Source organism: Cylas formicarius, unplaced genomic scaffold, assembly GCF_029955315.1.
Source record: "Cylas formicarius isolate icCylForm1 unplaced genomic scaffold, icCylForm1.1 PGA_scaffold_10__41_contigs__length_53128322, whole genome shotgun sequence".
Classification (NCBI taxonomy): Eukaryota; Metazoa; Arthropoda; class Insecta; order Coleoptera; family Brentidae; genus Cylas; species Cylas formicarius.
The window spans coordinates 12,112,220-12,129,255 of NW_026844214.1; the positions used below are offsets into that span (position 1 = coordinate 12,112,220).

Sequence of the window (17,036 nt, forward strand, 5' to 3'; positions counted from 1 at the left end):
TGACAAGGAATGTTATCTGTTGTTTCCTTACAATTTCATCTTTCGGTAAACTAAAAGATAAATTGTAAATTAAAGGACACTACATGGACATGTGATTATTATATCAAAACTAGGAAACAGACATATATGCAACTCTACAAAAAAAATGGGATAGAGAACATGGATCAGTCTCATAAATTGTCCAAAAACTTGTCCTAAATAGTTATTCACACAAGGGAGGTAGGTGACACTTACGAGTCTAGGACATAGCTTACTCTCGAGCCAAACAAGGGTTGAGAAAACAGTCGAAGACTAATCAAGATCTCTTATTCCCAAGTTGTACATATAATATTTTTCCTACTCAAATTGTCCCGAATCCAACAATCAGATTTACAAAATCAATATTTATTAATAGAACTATTTCTGTTTAATCAGGGTCAAATTATGTGTGTACGTACCTAATGAGGTAGGTGACCTATAAAAAAAGTACCCCAAAATTTTGAACAGTTGCCTAGAATCCCTGCTAATTCTCAAAAAAGTTATCGTTTAAATTCATCTTGTTGCAGTTTCAGGTGAACTGATTCGGGTAATTCCCCACTTTCTAATATAATAATAGTAATTTCTGTAATTTTTGACCAACCCAAAGGAAATTTTGCTTTTACTAAGCTTAATGACCAACGAAAACTTTCCCACAGCTTACAAGAATTTGTAATTGTTAAGGAGTATTTCTTGTGATTGTTCTAGTTAAACTTGCAGCGTTATTTATATTCCGTGTAATTCTTGTACACTAAAACATATTCGCTATTTAACGTAACCTTGCAGTTTGCTAAATCACTCGGGTTTGTCTAAGATCCTATTAGGTTCTCATACTTGCGCCCCATGTTGTAATTTCGTGAAGGAGCAAGTATTGAAAGCACAAATTATACAAGTTTGTGAGTGGGAGTCCTATAGAAAGCATATTTAAATCTTGTAAATTAACTTTCACATAAGGCAACACTTACCCTTATATAGGCATATTCTTTTCCTTAAAGTTTTGACCACAAGCACAAGTTTTTCATAGAAACACAAAAAAGGTGCGGAGAGAATCATAATCACCAAAAAACAACAATGATACAGACTGTTAGTATTCTCTGTAATAGCAATTCTATGCTCGGCATTATATTCGGATTTCAGAGACTGATTTTGCGTTCTTGTGAAAATTAGTCCATTTTTTCAGAAAAATTACGGCAATGTTGGAACTCAGTTATTTGGGGGTGACGCATGTCCAAAACATCCACATCTTCTTTACGAGAATATCATAAACACCTGCGGCGCATCACTTTAACCGTAGCAGGGCCACTATATTATCTTATAGCTATATGGGGAAATAACATCCGATCGCTCCCAAATCCGTGCGGTAAAATCCCGGAAATGTCCGAAGTGACTCGGATCCGTGGGAAACGAGACTGAGGCCGTAAAGTGACGCTTGCCGCACGCTAGATTGGTGTATAATTAGGTATTTTACAGACGGGAAAAGAAAAATATATTTGCACGTAGTTTTTCTTCTTCTTCTGTCACCTAATATGAAGATCGGGTTTACCAAGCCTAACGTATTTAGTGACGTTTATCTAAAATACTTACGCGTGAAATATTAATCATCTTCATGAAAAAGTTTTTCAAAATGCTACTTTCCTCTAATAACCAACCGGTCCTATTATATATAAAAACTTAAAATAATAACAAAAACTTATATTAGCATTATGCAACAAGTTTAATAAACGACACTTTAGTTTGATTTGGCACGAGCAAAACGCAGCAGGACAGCTATTCGTGTAACGAGACTGTCCGAAATGGTCCCGATAGTATTTTGATGTTTGTCAGTTCTGATGATTACGTCACACGTCGTTTCAATTCGTGCTGTAAAAATACACCAAGAAACTAATAGTTGTAGATAAAATTTAGTAAGCAACGCATTAAAAATTTTCAAGCATATCAATGTGCATTTTTATTAAAGAGGAGAGGAGACATAAATACAAAAAGCAGCCCGCAAAGAAAGGTCTGTTCACCCTTACATCTTAAAATAAGAACGCATTTGATTTGACTAAAATAACGACAAGAAAAGAATAATAGTTATGATGTAAAATTTGTTTGTTTCACAAATTATAATATATTTCTTGATAATGAATTTATTGAGGTTTAAAGCTCTAGATTGCTTATCTTTGAAGTTCCGACCTGCTTTCTGCAATTTTGATATAAATGCGATACTATGTTGGTAACTAGGAGGTTACATTTCGCAAAATCAATTTCGAGCACATCAAAGTGCATTTTTTGATTAATGGAGACAAAAATCAGCCCGCAAAGAAAAGTTCTGTTCACCCTTGCACCCTTGAATAGAATAACAGTTAAAAGTATGATGTAAAATGACACAATATAAAAAATTGTATATAATTTCTTTATAATGAATTAATTAAGCTCTAAAGCTTCAGGTTGCTTATCTTTGAAGTTTCTGCAATTTTGGTATAAATCCAATAATATAGAGGTAAAGAGGAGGTTACGGTGTAATATATATTTGCAACAGGTTAGACAAAAAATGTTTGTTAATCGTCGTTAAAATCAAATTCGCAATGACATTAGGGATTAACATCCGCCATGTAGATTTTTCTTTATATGAAAAAAGTGCTTTTTGTATTTCGTTAGCTAGGGGTTGATGTTTTGCTCTTCTATTTTCTCCCATGGTGGAATTGATGATTATAGAAATTTATGTCTGATGATCCCTTGAAATTAGTTTCCGCTCGAACGTTTTCGACAGTTTGTTTCGGAGATTAACGAACACTTATTTGAATAACCTCCCACGTTCAGTTACTTGATATGGGTTAAACTATTCAGCGCGATTTGCACAAACTGGTTCGCGTTTTCGTTCCTACGAGGTCAGTAATTTACATATCACAGATCGAAACGCCTTTACGAACGAATTTTTCGGCTACCTTTTCAAAAACTGGTTCTGCGTTTTCGTACGCTGTGAATTTGCTTTCCTCGGAATTCCTTAATGCTGGAAATAATTATTTAAAAATTAATTTATTTCTTGTCTTTGTCTATTAGGACAACACTATTTTAACTTATCACTCAAAATATGCAATGAATGCAGATGGGGCATGGGGCGGTTGTTTGCTAAAAAAACTATGCATGTGGAGACGACAAGGTAGTTGAATACGTGGCTGAACTTGGATTTGGATTTGGATTCGGATTTGCAAATATCACTTAATTTAAAAAAAAAACATATTCCTGTGGATATGCCGGAAATATCAGGGAACTCCCAAAAATGATATCACACCTTTTCCCCTCGCATCACCCCAAAAAATAAAAATAATCTGACGTTGTCCCAGATATTTAATTAGACCAGTGAAGAGCCACTTACTAGAACTTCAAGGTGATTTATTGCTCAACCACCTTAAATCCGTCGGGAAGATATGAAACTACCCCCAATTATGAAATGCCCTAAATATTGTGATATTTACATCGGAATCTTAAAAAAATCTGACGTTGCCCATGTATTCAACTAGACCATTGAAGACCCACTTAGAAGAGCTTCAAAATGATGTGTATTGCTCCACCACCTTAAAACCATCGGGAAGATGTAAAACTACCGCTCCTTTTAAATTATAAGCAAATTGATTGTTACTATCATGATTTTGTTTTTGTTCCTCGTGACATAAGTGGCATTGCCAAAATAGTGAAACCTGAACTTTTTGCATTTTTTTTTTCTTGCATACAGCATATTCAATGTAAATGGGGCCATTCCCTTTTTTGCGATAATGGACCCCTTTAAAAGCAAGTACTTTTCGTTAAAACGCTATAAAAAAGATTTAAATCATCATAGGCAATTTTAATATCGAAGTCAATATTATAGGGAAAAGCGCCCACGTCATATCTGGTACAACGTCAGATTTTTTTAGCGACTGCGAAATAGTAATTAAATTAATTTATTTTTTGGGGTGATCTGAGGAGAAAATGTGTTATTTTCTCTATAGCAATAATGGATATAGTTTTTGGGAGTTCTCTGATAATATTTCCGTGCTTACTTACACGACATATCCACAGGAATTTTTTTTAATTAAGCTAAGTAACGAACTGGTCTGCAGTAATAATTGCAAATCCGAATCTAAATTACAATCTAACTTCAGCAACATCAGTTGAATGGCGTACCAAGTACTAGTGCTGTGTGTACTAGAGCTATGAGCACAACGAACACTCCAACAATGGATATTCTACTGAATATTCCACCCGTACAGATCCAACAACCAACAACATCTTTCCGGCTCTGGTAAAATTTAAAGATATGCAAAATACGTTTCACCAAGATTTCCGACGTTCTTTTACGTTCAAATACCGTCTGAAATTAAGACAAGATTAAGATTAGTTTGAGCTATAAGATTTCCACGATCTTCATTGCCGAAAACTGTTAAACCTCGTCGCCCGAGCAGGGTGTGTCTCTTAGGTCATCATTTTAGGTCAGCTGGGCATCCGTTATCTAGCTTCGGTATAATCCTGAGTAATGTTGTGTAATGCGAGATAGGTAACTATCTTAGACCCCAATAGCGGAGGCCGGTTGCGTCGACTTACGTATGAGGGAGAGATAATGCTTATAATTTGTCCTTTATCCTGTTCCCGCATTACAAAAAGATCCGACAATAAATTTAATTTAATGTCAATTGATCAAATTTTGTTAAACTTTCTAGGTCAGTATTTTTGCTCCTCTACAGAAAGCGTTAGAAAAAAAAACATAAATTTCATCTGAACAGCTCTACAGACTCACAAAATATTTACAAAAGACCTTTAAAACGATGTATTTTTAAAAATAAGAGCTTGGTTATTAAATATATTAGCTTTTTTATTTCTACTCTAGGACGTAAAATAAGTGGTTAATATATTGTTGTTTATTTTGGAGACACTCTGAAAAAAAAAGGTATTTATTAACTTAATTTAAATTTACCTTGGTCGTTCGTATTTTAAAATAAAGGTCGTTCGAGATGTGACTAGGCGCATCATTTTCGTAAAAGAAACTTGAAGAAGCCAAAGTTTTATCAAATTCGCATTTGCAAAAAAAAACCGAAATAACTCTTTTCTTGAGTGTAAATAGGACAGCAGTCTTCAATTAAAACGAAGCCGACATAAACAATATATCCAATCAAATGTGATTCTAAAATTAGTCGGATTCGGTCCTTTATCATAAAAGAAAGAGAATCTAAACCCATAGTCAATAAAGCATTTTTTTTAATTTGCTTCGTTCAAAATTATGACGCAATCAATTGATAAGTGGTTCAAGAAAATCAAGTCAAGAGAAGTATTTTCAAAAAATATTTAGCAAAAAATCCTGGCATAAGGGCATAAGAATGTAATCTTGCCTAATTGATTACTATCGGGTTTTACAAAACCCAAAACCTCATTAAAATTAAAATTTAAAGAATATTGCATTATAGTTTAAATTAACAATAATTGTGGCAATAATAAAACGTTGCAATGTCATACAATTTTTACTCGAAAATTTGAATTGCCTAATGGAAATGTGAACAATATACCAATTAAACGAAAAATGAAGATGAATGATAGGCCGACTTTGATTTCTAAGTTTGGTCCATTATTGCATTCATATACGTATAGCAAAATATATTTTTGTTCTAAGGGAACTATTAAAATATAAATTATTGTACAATTCATAGCGCCTACTTCATTTTATTAATTTTATTTCTATTTTAAGGGATTAGTTATATTGAGTTTGATGTGGGTTATAAGTCCGCCAGATATTGAATTTTGCAGAATTTGGGTTACGTCCTTGCTTTCTTGAGTTTTCATCGGTCAGTAATATTTTTTTACCTCATTACACCTTCTTATTCTCAAAATCCAAAAACAAATTCACATATCGGCGGCGTAGCTCTGCTAATTCAAAAAAAGAAAGAAACATCTAGTCAACAAGACTAAATCTATATCAGACAGAGTGATATACGCGACCCTCAAGTTGAACGCAATTATCAGTCTTCAAATTATCTGTGCGATCGACCGATGAGGAATTAGAACAATTCTATGAAGATTTATCTACCGCCAAAAACTCGGAAAACTCCACCTTATCTATTATACTTGGCGATTTTAATGCCAAGATATGAGGCAAATCCCCAGCAGACCCACCCTCTATCGGAAATTTCGGTCCTGGAACACGAAATCAGAGAGGACAAACATTGCTGAATTTTCTTAACAAAGAACGTTTATATTGCATGAACACATTTTACAAGAAAAATCCGAATAGGAAGTGGACTTGGATAAGCCCCTGATGACAAGATCAAAAATGAAATAGACTACATCCTTGTTTCGAACAACCGAATGTGCTCAGACGTCTCAGTTATCAACCGGTTTAACACCGGTAGCGACCATAGGCTAGTTAGAGCAAAGCTTCATATTAACACTAGATTAGAAAGGAAACGCAAAATGGAAAGAAATATTCGACCCGCCATAAGCGAGCTAAGTCAGAAAGAGAAGCAGTTCAACCAATGCATAAATGCGAAACTACCAACAGAAGAGTTAAGGCAACTGGAACTAAACGAACTCTCGACAAAAATTACCAGCAGTATTCGAACAGCAGTAAAGAAATTTATTGGACTAAAAAAACACAAAAATTCGAAATTCAGCCTAGAAACAGAACAACTTATAGAAGAATGCAGAAGCACGAACAGAGGCTCCCAGAACTACAAAGAACTCAACAAAAGAGTTAAGAAGGCAATCAGAAGAGACCAAAGGATGCAGAATACAAAACTGATCGAAGAGACTATCAAAAACAACGGGAACATGAGAGTTCTTCGTTCTGGACAATCGAAAGGCAAACTAACCATCCAGAAAATGAGAAATAGCCGAGGAGAAGTTGTTACTGAAATGGATGAAATTATCAGAACAGTCGAGGACTTCCATCGGAACCTATACAACCAATCAATAGCAAACCCAAACCAAGATCGATATGACGTAGGATCAGAAGAACTGGAACCTGTCGATAATGGCGAAATGGAAGCAGCTCCGAAACAACTCAAAAACTGTAAGGCACCAGGAGAGGATCAAATCACAAGCGAGATGCTTAAAATGGGCGGAGAGACACTCAAAAAAGCACTCAACATCCTACTGAATAAATGCTTCGAGGAAGGTAGGATTCCAGAAACCTGGAAAAATGCAGAAGTCGTTCTTCTTTTTTAAAAAGGCGACATAGAAAATTACAAGCCAATTAGTCTGCTATCTGTTTTTTTATAAGTTGTTATCCAAAATCATCACAAACCGCCTGAGCCAAAAATTTGATTTCTACCAACCAGTAGAGCAAGCCGGTTTCAGAAAAGGTTACAACACCATCGACCATATCCAGACAGTATGCACGCTGATAGAGAAATGTACGGAATATAATGTCCCACTCCACATGGCCTTTATAGACTACCAGAAGGCGTTTGATTCAATTGAAATCTGGGCAGTGATGAATGCAATGAACAATGCCCGCGTAGACGGGAGATATACTCGCTTACTTCAATACATCTACGAGACTGCCACCCTACATGTAAGAATCAATGAAGACTGGATCACCGGAAAGATTCCAGTGAGAAGAGGCGTTAGGCAAGGTGACACAATCTCACCTAAGTTATTTACCCTAGCTATGGAAGATATATTCAAACGTTTATCGTGGGAAGAGAAAGGTATCGATATGGACGGAAAACGCCTCAACCACTTACGATTTGCGGACGACATCGGTCTCTTCAGCAGCAACACAAACGAGTTGACAACAATGATTCAAGAACTGAAAGATGCTTCCCCAAGCTGTAGGCCTCAAAATTAACCTCCAAAAAACTAAACTTCTGAGCCCTGACAATATAAAGGTCTCCATTGAAAATCACGAGCTAGAAAATGTCAAGGGGTATATATATCTAGGACACAACATCCAGCTTGGGAAAGGAAATCAGACAGCAGAGATCACCCGAAGCACCTGGATAGCATTCGAGAAACTATATCTTCCGCAACCCAACTATACCAGTGAATTTCAAAAAGAAGGTCTACAATATGTGTATCCTCCCAGTAACAACATACGGACTCGAGACTATGACACTTACAGTGGGCAGTGCAAATCAACTCCGAGTCTGTCAAAGAGCAATAGAGAGATAAGAAGGAAAACAAGGGTCTGTGACATTGTAGAGCGGATAGTGAGTCTCAGGTGGCGTTGGGCGGGACACGTTGCTAGAAACAATTTGAAATGGACCTAAACACTAATGCAGTGGCGTCCAAGGAGAACGAAAAGAAGTGTGGGGCGTCCTCAAGCGAGATGGATAAATGACATTCAACGACATGCTGGGAAAAATTGGATGCAAACCGCACAGCAAAGGTTGGCATGGAAATCACTGGAAGAGGCCTATGTCCAGGAGTGGATGTCTAGAGGCTGAAGAAGAAGAAGAAGAGTATTTATTTATTCGTCAAAATTAATGTTGTCCCCTTCAAAGTAATCTCCCCCCCCCCCCACACACACACACTTGTGCCAACGTTTTTTCCAATCCTCGAAGCACTTCTAGTAAACACTTTTTGGTATAGCCTCGAGATCTTCCAGCGATTTTTTCTTTATCTCCTCAACCGTTCCAAACCTCCTTCCTTTCATGGGTTTCTTGAGTTTTGGGAACAGGAGAAAGTCGCAGGCATGATTATAGTTTTGTTTTTGGCCAGGTGCAGTCGGGCAGGTGCGTTATCGTGATACAAAATCCATGAATTGTTTTCCCACAATTCCGGATGTTTCCCTCGTATTGCTTCTCGCAAGCGGCGCATAAATTCCAACTTTTTATTGACCGTATGACCTTAAGAGCTCTTGATGTACTACGATAATCAAAAAATACCCATTATTCGTCACTAGTTATGAACTTTTACGTCGTTTAACAGCTCTTGAGCGATACTCCTTCGACGGTCCTTTTGTTCAAAATTAAGCAATTTCGGAGAAAATTTTTCTGCTACACGTTTCATGTCCAAAACTTCGGAAAAAATTGCATGGCTCGAACCAATAGAGATCTCACGTCTTCAGCCATTTCTCTAATAGACATCGGCATCTTCTCGGTCATCTTGGAACAGCTTGTACCACTTATAAACTTTTTTTTTTTGCTCATATGCCGTTGGCAACATTTCAAATACTTGGCAGCACTGAATTTCATTTTTTCACAAAAATTGTATGCAATTTTTTTGTTTTTTTTTACAGCAAAAAATCGCCTAGCAAACAAAATACGTCTAACGCTTCAGTCTTACAAAAAAATTAACGTGCAAACGGGCTGAAACTGTGATCATATGTTAGGGACATGTGTACTAATATAACAAAAAAAAAACGAAGATCGGAGCCCGCCCAATTACAAAAGTCACCTTACTTTTTGAACCCACGTCGTATTCAGATATGCCACCCAGTGTTTTAGATCTATTTTACTCGCAACTTTTTAATAACACTATTTCGTTTGACTTTCTTTCCCTTTTCCCCGAATCAGATCAGGTGGTTTTATAGTAATTTTAAAAATGAAGCATGTGCCTTCATTCTTTAACATTCTTTTAAGATTGCAAAACGTGCCGATTTTTTATATAGCCCTTAAAGCTAAAAAAAATAATTTTCGTTTATTCTTAGGACGCAAGTTCTTCTGTCACACGGTAGCAAAATTATTGCTCTTGAATTTGCAACATAAATTATTTGGGCAATTTAAAAAAGTAAGAAAATTAGTAGTTTCAAGTTTTTTTTTTCAGGTCGACCATCTCAACTGCAAAACTGTTCCTTATTAAACCAAACAACGAATTCACTCCAAGTGGATTGTACTGAAGGATACGATGGTGGACTTACGCAAACCTTTTACATGGAAGTTTTGGAACTTCCCAGTTTAAGATCCAAATTGAACCTGACATCAAGGGTGAGTGTAACTGTACGACTAAAAACATCAATAATTTTTTTTATGAGACAAATAATCAAAGAGTACCAAATCTTTAGAATTTTTAACGAATTATTCTGCATTATTTAAATTTGAAATTGAAATTTTATTGATTAACAAAAATAAATATCTCATTTACGCCTGTAAATAAACAGTTTTGATTTCGATATCCGATGTATCCGTCGCGCCGCCCTTGATTTTAATCGACGGGAATATTGAATCGATGAAATTAGTGAATCCATTGTATGAATCATTTGTTTGTCATGTCATAAATTTTACTTCGAATTAACTCGTATCAGTTTCTTCAATATGTACTTCTAAATCTACCGATATCAGGCCGTTTCGTCGATCTAATGAGTTTAGTCACGATATCTTTTACCATCGATTTAAGTGCTTTGGTTAAAACTCACGTTCCGCCCAAACTTTTATTTTGATTACGCCCACTTCTAGGTTGATAAACATTATTTATATTTTCCTTTGCGCCAGGGGACAAAGGATGAAAACAGTAATAGAAGCAAAGCCAAAAAAAACTGATGAAATGTTTCAATGAAATTTCTAAGGAGTTCCGGACATGGTAGGGAATTTGTTCAAAAATTTATATATTTTTTAACTGCCTAGTGGCGACAAAAAATTTAAATTTTGTAAAGAAAAATAACCTAGTTGTAATAATAATAAATAACGTTTATTAACCAGGTCAGGCTCGTTTTCAGAGATTGATAAATATAAACAATACATTTTGAAAGGTGCGCTATTTGAAGCGGTGTAAAAGGTATTAAAAATATAACCAATAAATAAAATGACAATATTTAGCAAAGGCAAAATTAATTGCGAAATTTTTTTTAGTTTTAAACATTTATAAAAAGAAAGGGATTAGGGCGCGGATTATCAATTAACACGAATCTATTCTTTACATGTTTTAATTGATTGAATTTTATTAAAAGTAAATGTGTATTTGCACTAGTATGACAAGATTTTCGTTTAAATTTGCTTTTATGTTTTGGAAAGCTTAATAAATATTTATTTCTTAAACTTTAATTGTGCGTACCAACCAGTGGGTGCGTTAAAATTACTCATGTTTTGCATATATAAGCATTTGACATTTTAAAATTTTGTGTAACAGTAAAAAAGTGCATAAAACCTCTGCCGAATGTTTTTCAAAGCTTTACTTTATTATTCGCATGCACGTGTGCGAAGTTAGTTGCCATGTATCTTCGTTCATTTCTATAATAACAGCCAATCTTCCTATAATTCTCGGGAATGCGTTTTATATCATTCACTAATGTGCCCAACTCCTAAGACTCATAATGCTAGTAAAAATTCAGGCGCTCAACGTCTTAGTCACTCACTCACTACAACAACCTCCAAAAATCGAACTTTCCACTTTCTGCTCTTGCAGCTAATATCCTAGATTCTGCAGCACATTTTGAATAATTATGAAGCCCTACTTCGAGCATAAAGTTCCCAACTTTAAAACCTTCAGTTACCCAACCGTCTTACGTTGACGAGTACCTTAGCATTGAATGTAACTTTGGCGAGACACTCAATTACCTTGTTATTCCAAAATCAAAGGCGACATCGGATAAAAATCCAAGTCTACGTACGGCGAAATCGTAATTTTTCATGAAATCCGGGCATGGTCAGACTCACAAGTAGTTTTACACTGGTTAACAGACTCACCTCGTAGGTGATAGCCAGTCGTCGTTTCCTTGCGCAGAGAATTCCCCGATTGTGCTTCTCCAACCCAACCAGGAAACTTCGTGCAGTGGTACAAGCTTAAAACTATCATGACAAGAAGGGTCCGAAGATTTTCTACTTTTATTTTCATCTGATTATGATGCTGCTCTCGAAATTATTCGTCACGGAGTTATCCAATCGATATCCTTTAGTTTATTCTAGAGTAGAACGCCCTTCCTTTGCTGAAGAGGATTTCGTGCGCGTCTTCGTCCCTGGTGATGATTAAACTCACATTATTGCCAAGACGTAATTGCCCATGCAGTTTCCAAATTCTTAATATAAAAAAGTAAATGGAGTCATTTTTCTTCGATTTCGACTAATTTCGAGAAAAGTTTAAAAGTTTTATGCCATTTTCCCACTCCTTTGCAGTCTGTCGCGGAAATTCACATGATATGAAATAGTAGACCACATCGAGTTTGGCTGTTTTCCCAAATCACCCTATATTTCATAAACTACTTTTAGTTTATGAAACGTGAATATATTAAATTTAATATGGTAACAATATAAGCGAGTGTTAAATGAGAATGACAAATGCAAGTCGTCTTTAATTAAACAAACCTTGTCGCTTTCCGTATCGGAAATAGTAATAGTGATAACACTTTTGAAAACAGAGACCTTATATATTTCAGTCTCTAGAAGTGTAGCTGGAAAACAACCAGCACTGAAAACAGTCTCAATATTTTATTGGCCCCGAACAAAAATTAACGCCAATGTGTGAATTGCTTGTTGCAAATAGAAAATTATAATACGGGATTACCACAACGTGCATTCGCATTTTGTATAGCTGCGAAAGCGAAAATTTATTTCAAATTCGAAGTGACTAGATTCGCAAAAACGGATTACGATTTCGTTTCCGTTTCTTTTTCCTAGTAGCGAAAAAGATCGATGCTCGACAACATAAAAAAGTAATTTGCAAAAAACTTCCAGGCACCTGTCTTTACTGCAGATGGTTTGGATCCGGGAGCGAGTTACAGGATTATGTTGTACGCTGTGAACAAAAAGGGCAGAAGCGAAGCGACAGTGATTGATCCAGTTACTTTTAAAGGAGTTGCCAAACTACAAGGTAAGAAACGGTGTACGCCAATTGGTGATTATAGTTTTAACAAGTTTAACTAACAGCGTTCAGCGTTATCAAAAGATTACAGGTCAATGTCATCCTTTTAAACTGTGTCAGAAAATAACAACAAATTTTTCAAACTCCGCAGCTCTAAATATTTTCAGTTGCTTTGAGAACTACACTCTCTTAATCAAGTTCCTTCTCAATTCTTCGAACTTTAGGGTAAATCTGAAACTAAGACCGAATTCTAAACAAATTCCAAGTGGTTATGTAATCAGATTAAACAGTAATCATATACAAAGTAATTCACGGTCCACAGCAAGTTAAACATTTATAGAAATAAAGCACACCAAATTTTCGGCGGTGCGATATTGTCGCTTCATATCACCATACTTTTTAGATTTTAGGGATATATGTGCAGATTAAAATAACACCTTTTTCTTATTAGGGCGGGTGGTCTGATGCAAAAATTAGTTACTAGTTACCTATTATAGTTTTTGCATTTTCGATCTAGTCTCATATATAAATAATCATATCTTATCACCAATAGATCGTTAGAGAATATTTAATTTATCGCTGTTTGATAATACTGTTGTACTTGATGTAAAAAAGAAGGTAAGTCGAAGCTGTAAAAAGTCTAAAAGGATTTAAGTGACTTCGTTCGTCGCAAATCATTGCATTTGGCCAAAATCTTTGACCCAACATAAGATTTTCTTGATGTTGACATCGCATTGTGGACGTCAGATGAGAGTTAGGAGGAAAATCAAGAATATTCCAAACAAATGAATGTTGTAAATGACGCAGCAGAGCGTGGAGTAGCCTTGCTCTCCGAATAGCTTTGACGAAAAACGAAAAACAGTTTCAATACTTGCTGCAAATTGTCAAAGAACATCGAGGACTATTTCCGGACGGTAATAAAAGTAGATTTGTATAACTGAATCTAAAAAATGTATATTTTTCTATTAATTCCGTATTAAGGCATAAAACATATAATATGGTAAAACAGAATTATTTTTCTATTAATGCATTTATTGATATTTTTTTAATAAAGAACTTTTTTTTTAAATAAATAAATAATCTCAAAATTTACTCATTCAATGAATAAATTGAAAATATTTATTGAAAACTATGAATATAAGTACCCATTGGAATTCCAATGCAAATATCTTGAAAATGGTTCTAGTAATTGATAAACCACAATAGACCTTGTAGAGTCTTAAATTTCCTATAAGAATAATTGAAAACATTTCACGATAATTATTTTTCAGTAAATAACAAGATTCAGAACAAAAAATTATTTTTCTTTAAATTCTTCAATTTTTGACGTCCAATATCTTTGAAATGCGAAAGATATCACCGTCCATTGAATTTGAATTTCAATTTATTTAAATTAAATTATTTAACGAAAAAGTATAAGAGATCATTTTTGTTCGTATAAAAATTATTAATAAAATTGGCTTAATGATGTATGTATTGGTAATAAGATATGATTATTTATATGTGAGACTAAATCCAAAATGAAATACAGTAATGAAAATGGATAATCTTCCCATTAATAGTAAGAGCTCATACGTGGTAAATAAAAAATTAGTTTTTTTTACTCCTAATAAATATGTCTGCGCAAACCTACAAAGAGTTAAAGTTTTAAGATTTTTGTAGTGTTTTCTTTATAGCTCTTATGGCATTTTTAAAGCATTTAAAACAAAATTAAGACATAGATTACGACTGTGTTGACATCCTCCAACATGTGTTATTTTTAATAGGTTAGTAGGTATGTATTTCAATATTTCCAAAGTTAAAAATGAGCATATATAATGGTTCTACAGATGACAACAAATTAGGAATTCGCTGTACTTGGAAAGGTACAATGATAACATATTTAATTATGAAATTATTGTTTCTGATGTAGGTATTTGCTCTATATAATTTTAATAAATTGAAATTCAAATTCAAAGGACGGTGATATTTTTCGCAATAAATGCGCGAAGGTCTACGGTTTCTGTTTGTCTGGATGGAATCCTAAAAAGTTGATTTCCCAGTAAACAACATTGCATTCGTTGGGGAACGTATCCATTTTCGCGACGGGAGGGAGAGGGAGTACTGCAAAATGGCGACGTTATTGCTTCGACTGATTGATGTAAAATACGCATTGATACCGGGTCACGTTGCTCGACACTCGTAAACAACATTTCGCTATTTGAATTAACGAGAATAACTGATAAATGAGAATTTGAGAATTGATCCGCGAAATATATTCGGACCTCTTCGAGTAAATATATATAAAAAAGTATAAACGGTTTACAATAATGCGTGTAATCGATCAGCGTGGGCGGGCCTCTTTAAGACCAAACCGGCCACCGGTCGAATTTAATGCAATTTGTATATACAGAGTAAATTTAAGCTTTAATTTATCAATTTTATTTATTTTCAGAGTTTCAAGATTGAGAGTTCATAGAATTATATTAGCAGGTTGATCATCAAATTCTATGTATGCTTTATTAGGAGGGTTACGATCAATTGCTCAAGTTATTTCTCATGAAGTAAGATTGGTTTTAATTATGTTTCCTTTTATTTGTATAATTATAAGTTTTAATATTTTATATTTTATAAAGCTTCAAGAGAAAATTTTTTTTATTTATTTTATATATCCGTTATAGAGTAAAGTTAGGTTATCGTAGTTAGGATGCACCATTTAAAATTATTTTAAAGGGTGCGGGGTGGCTCAAAAGAACGTGACAAACAAAACATACATATTCTTAAATTTTTTTTTGAGTTCGTTTTGAAATTCTTCAACTTTTTTATTAATAATAACAGCGCCATTATATGCGATATTAGCGTTATTCGAAGATGACGTAAAAGATATATGCAACCGTATTTGAGTTAGATGATACAGAATGTTCAAAATAAACGAATGTATTCCAATCATTTAAACTTGAAAAATCTCTATTTTCTGAAAGGGTATACTATATATGTTATTATTTTTTCTGAAAGGTCTTACAAAAACCTACAACTTTCATTAAGTATTATTTTTGACTGCGATTTATTTTAACTTTTCCAATATTTACCCTTTTTTCTGTCTAAGACTGCTGTAATATTAGTTGGTCATGACAAAACTGTTAGCCAACAGAGCTCTGTTAAGATTAAAAAATGAACTGGAGAAATTTGTGAGAGCTGTCGCTAAACAACAGACAGTTATTAAAAGTTTTAGCGAAAATAACGGCAAAATTTTAAACTCACAGAAAAAATACCTATTACTAAAAATTAACTTATTTTCAATTATTATTATGACCCAAAAATATCCACTTCTACTTGGATACAGATATTGGGTTTTCCGTAGCTTTTATTGGACGTTTCGCAGCATAAACGGTAGTATGTTCCATAACGTCTGGTGTTGTAGGGAGATTCATCTAAACATGATCTTTAACATATCCCCAAAAAAAAAAATCTAAAGCTGTTAAGTCACATGATAGAGGGGGCTATCCAATGCATTCACCCCTACCGATCCAACAAGTGCGGTAAACGGCATTTGACTCACGAGTTTAATAAAAGCTTACCGAACGTGTTGCATACTATACTTTTTCTACGACCGTTAGTTTTTGGGTACATTTTCACAAAACAACGCGAATACATTCACTGACATGACCGTCAAAATTGACAAACTTCAAAATTCAAAGCGTGGGAAATATCTCCGAAAACATCTGATTGATCCCAAATCCGTGCAGTAAAATCCCGCAAATGTTCGAAATGGCTCGGATCCGTAGGAAACGAAGAAGTCATTTCAAATGTCAAGGCTATCCGAAACAAACATTCTTCTCAAACAACTAATTAAATTCAATTTGAAACCACGAAAATCCTTAAAAAATCAAAACCACCTAACTCTAACATTCCAAAGCCTGAACGCATTGCTCTAAAATCTAATCCCGATATCGTAATTCTAAAAGCAGATAAAAGAAATGCAACGGTGGTCATGAACACAAATGATTATCAGGAAAGGATTCCAGATATCCTTGCAGACGGATCCTATGGTCAATTATTCTATGGGACGCACCATTAGATCTGTTATTAAGGCTTCTTCTCTGTCAGAATCCGTGAAAAAATCTGTCACCCCTCATGACTCTAAAACTCCTAGTCTTTACTGACTCCCCAAGACCACAAACCAGGATTACCCCTTCGATCCATTGTCAGCAACATTCTCTAACATTTTCTCTTGCGAAATATTTAGCTTCTATATTAAAACTTTTTACAGGAAAAAACCTGACAGTTTCGAACTTAATTCCTTTCATTTCGTTGAACAATGAAGAAACATTACATTAGACCCACATGATATTCTAGTT

At 34.6% G+C, this 17,036-nt stretch overlaps 1 protein-coding gene across 4 annotated transcripts in view; it reads left to right on the top strand.

The window, feature by feature from the left end:
- LOC132708314 (hemicentin-1) overlaps window positions 1-17,036 on the top strand; it is a 555,715-nt gene that overhangs the window by 521,686 nt on the left and 16,993 nt on the right. For all 4 annotated transcript variants that reach the window (XM_060680574.1, XM_060680575.1, XM_060680576.1 and 1 more), the window contains 2 exons: window positions 9,733-9,893; window positions 12,573-12,708. In XM_060680574.1, coding sequence (XP_060536557.1) covers window positions 9,733-9,893; window positions 12,573-12,708 — 297 coding nt within the window. The remainder of the gene's footprint in view (window positions 1-9,732; window positions 9,894-12,572; window positions 12,709-17,036) is intronic.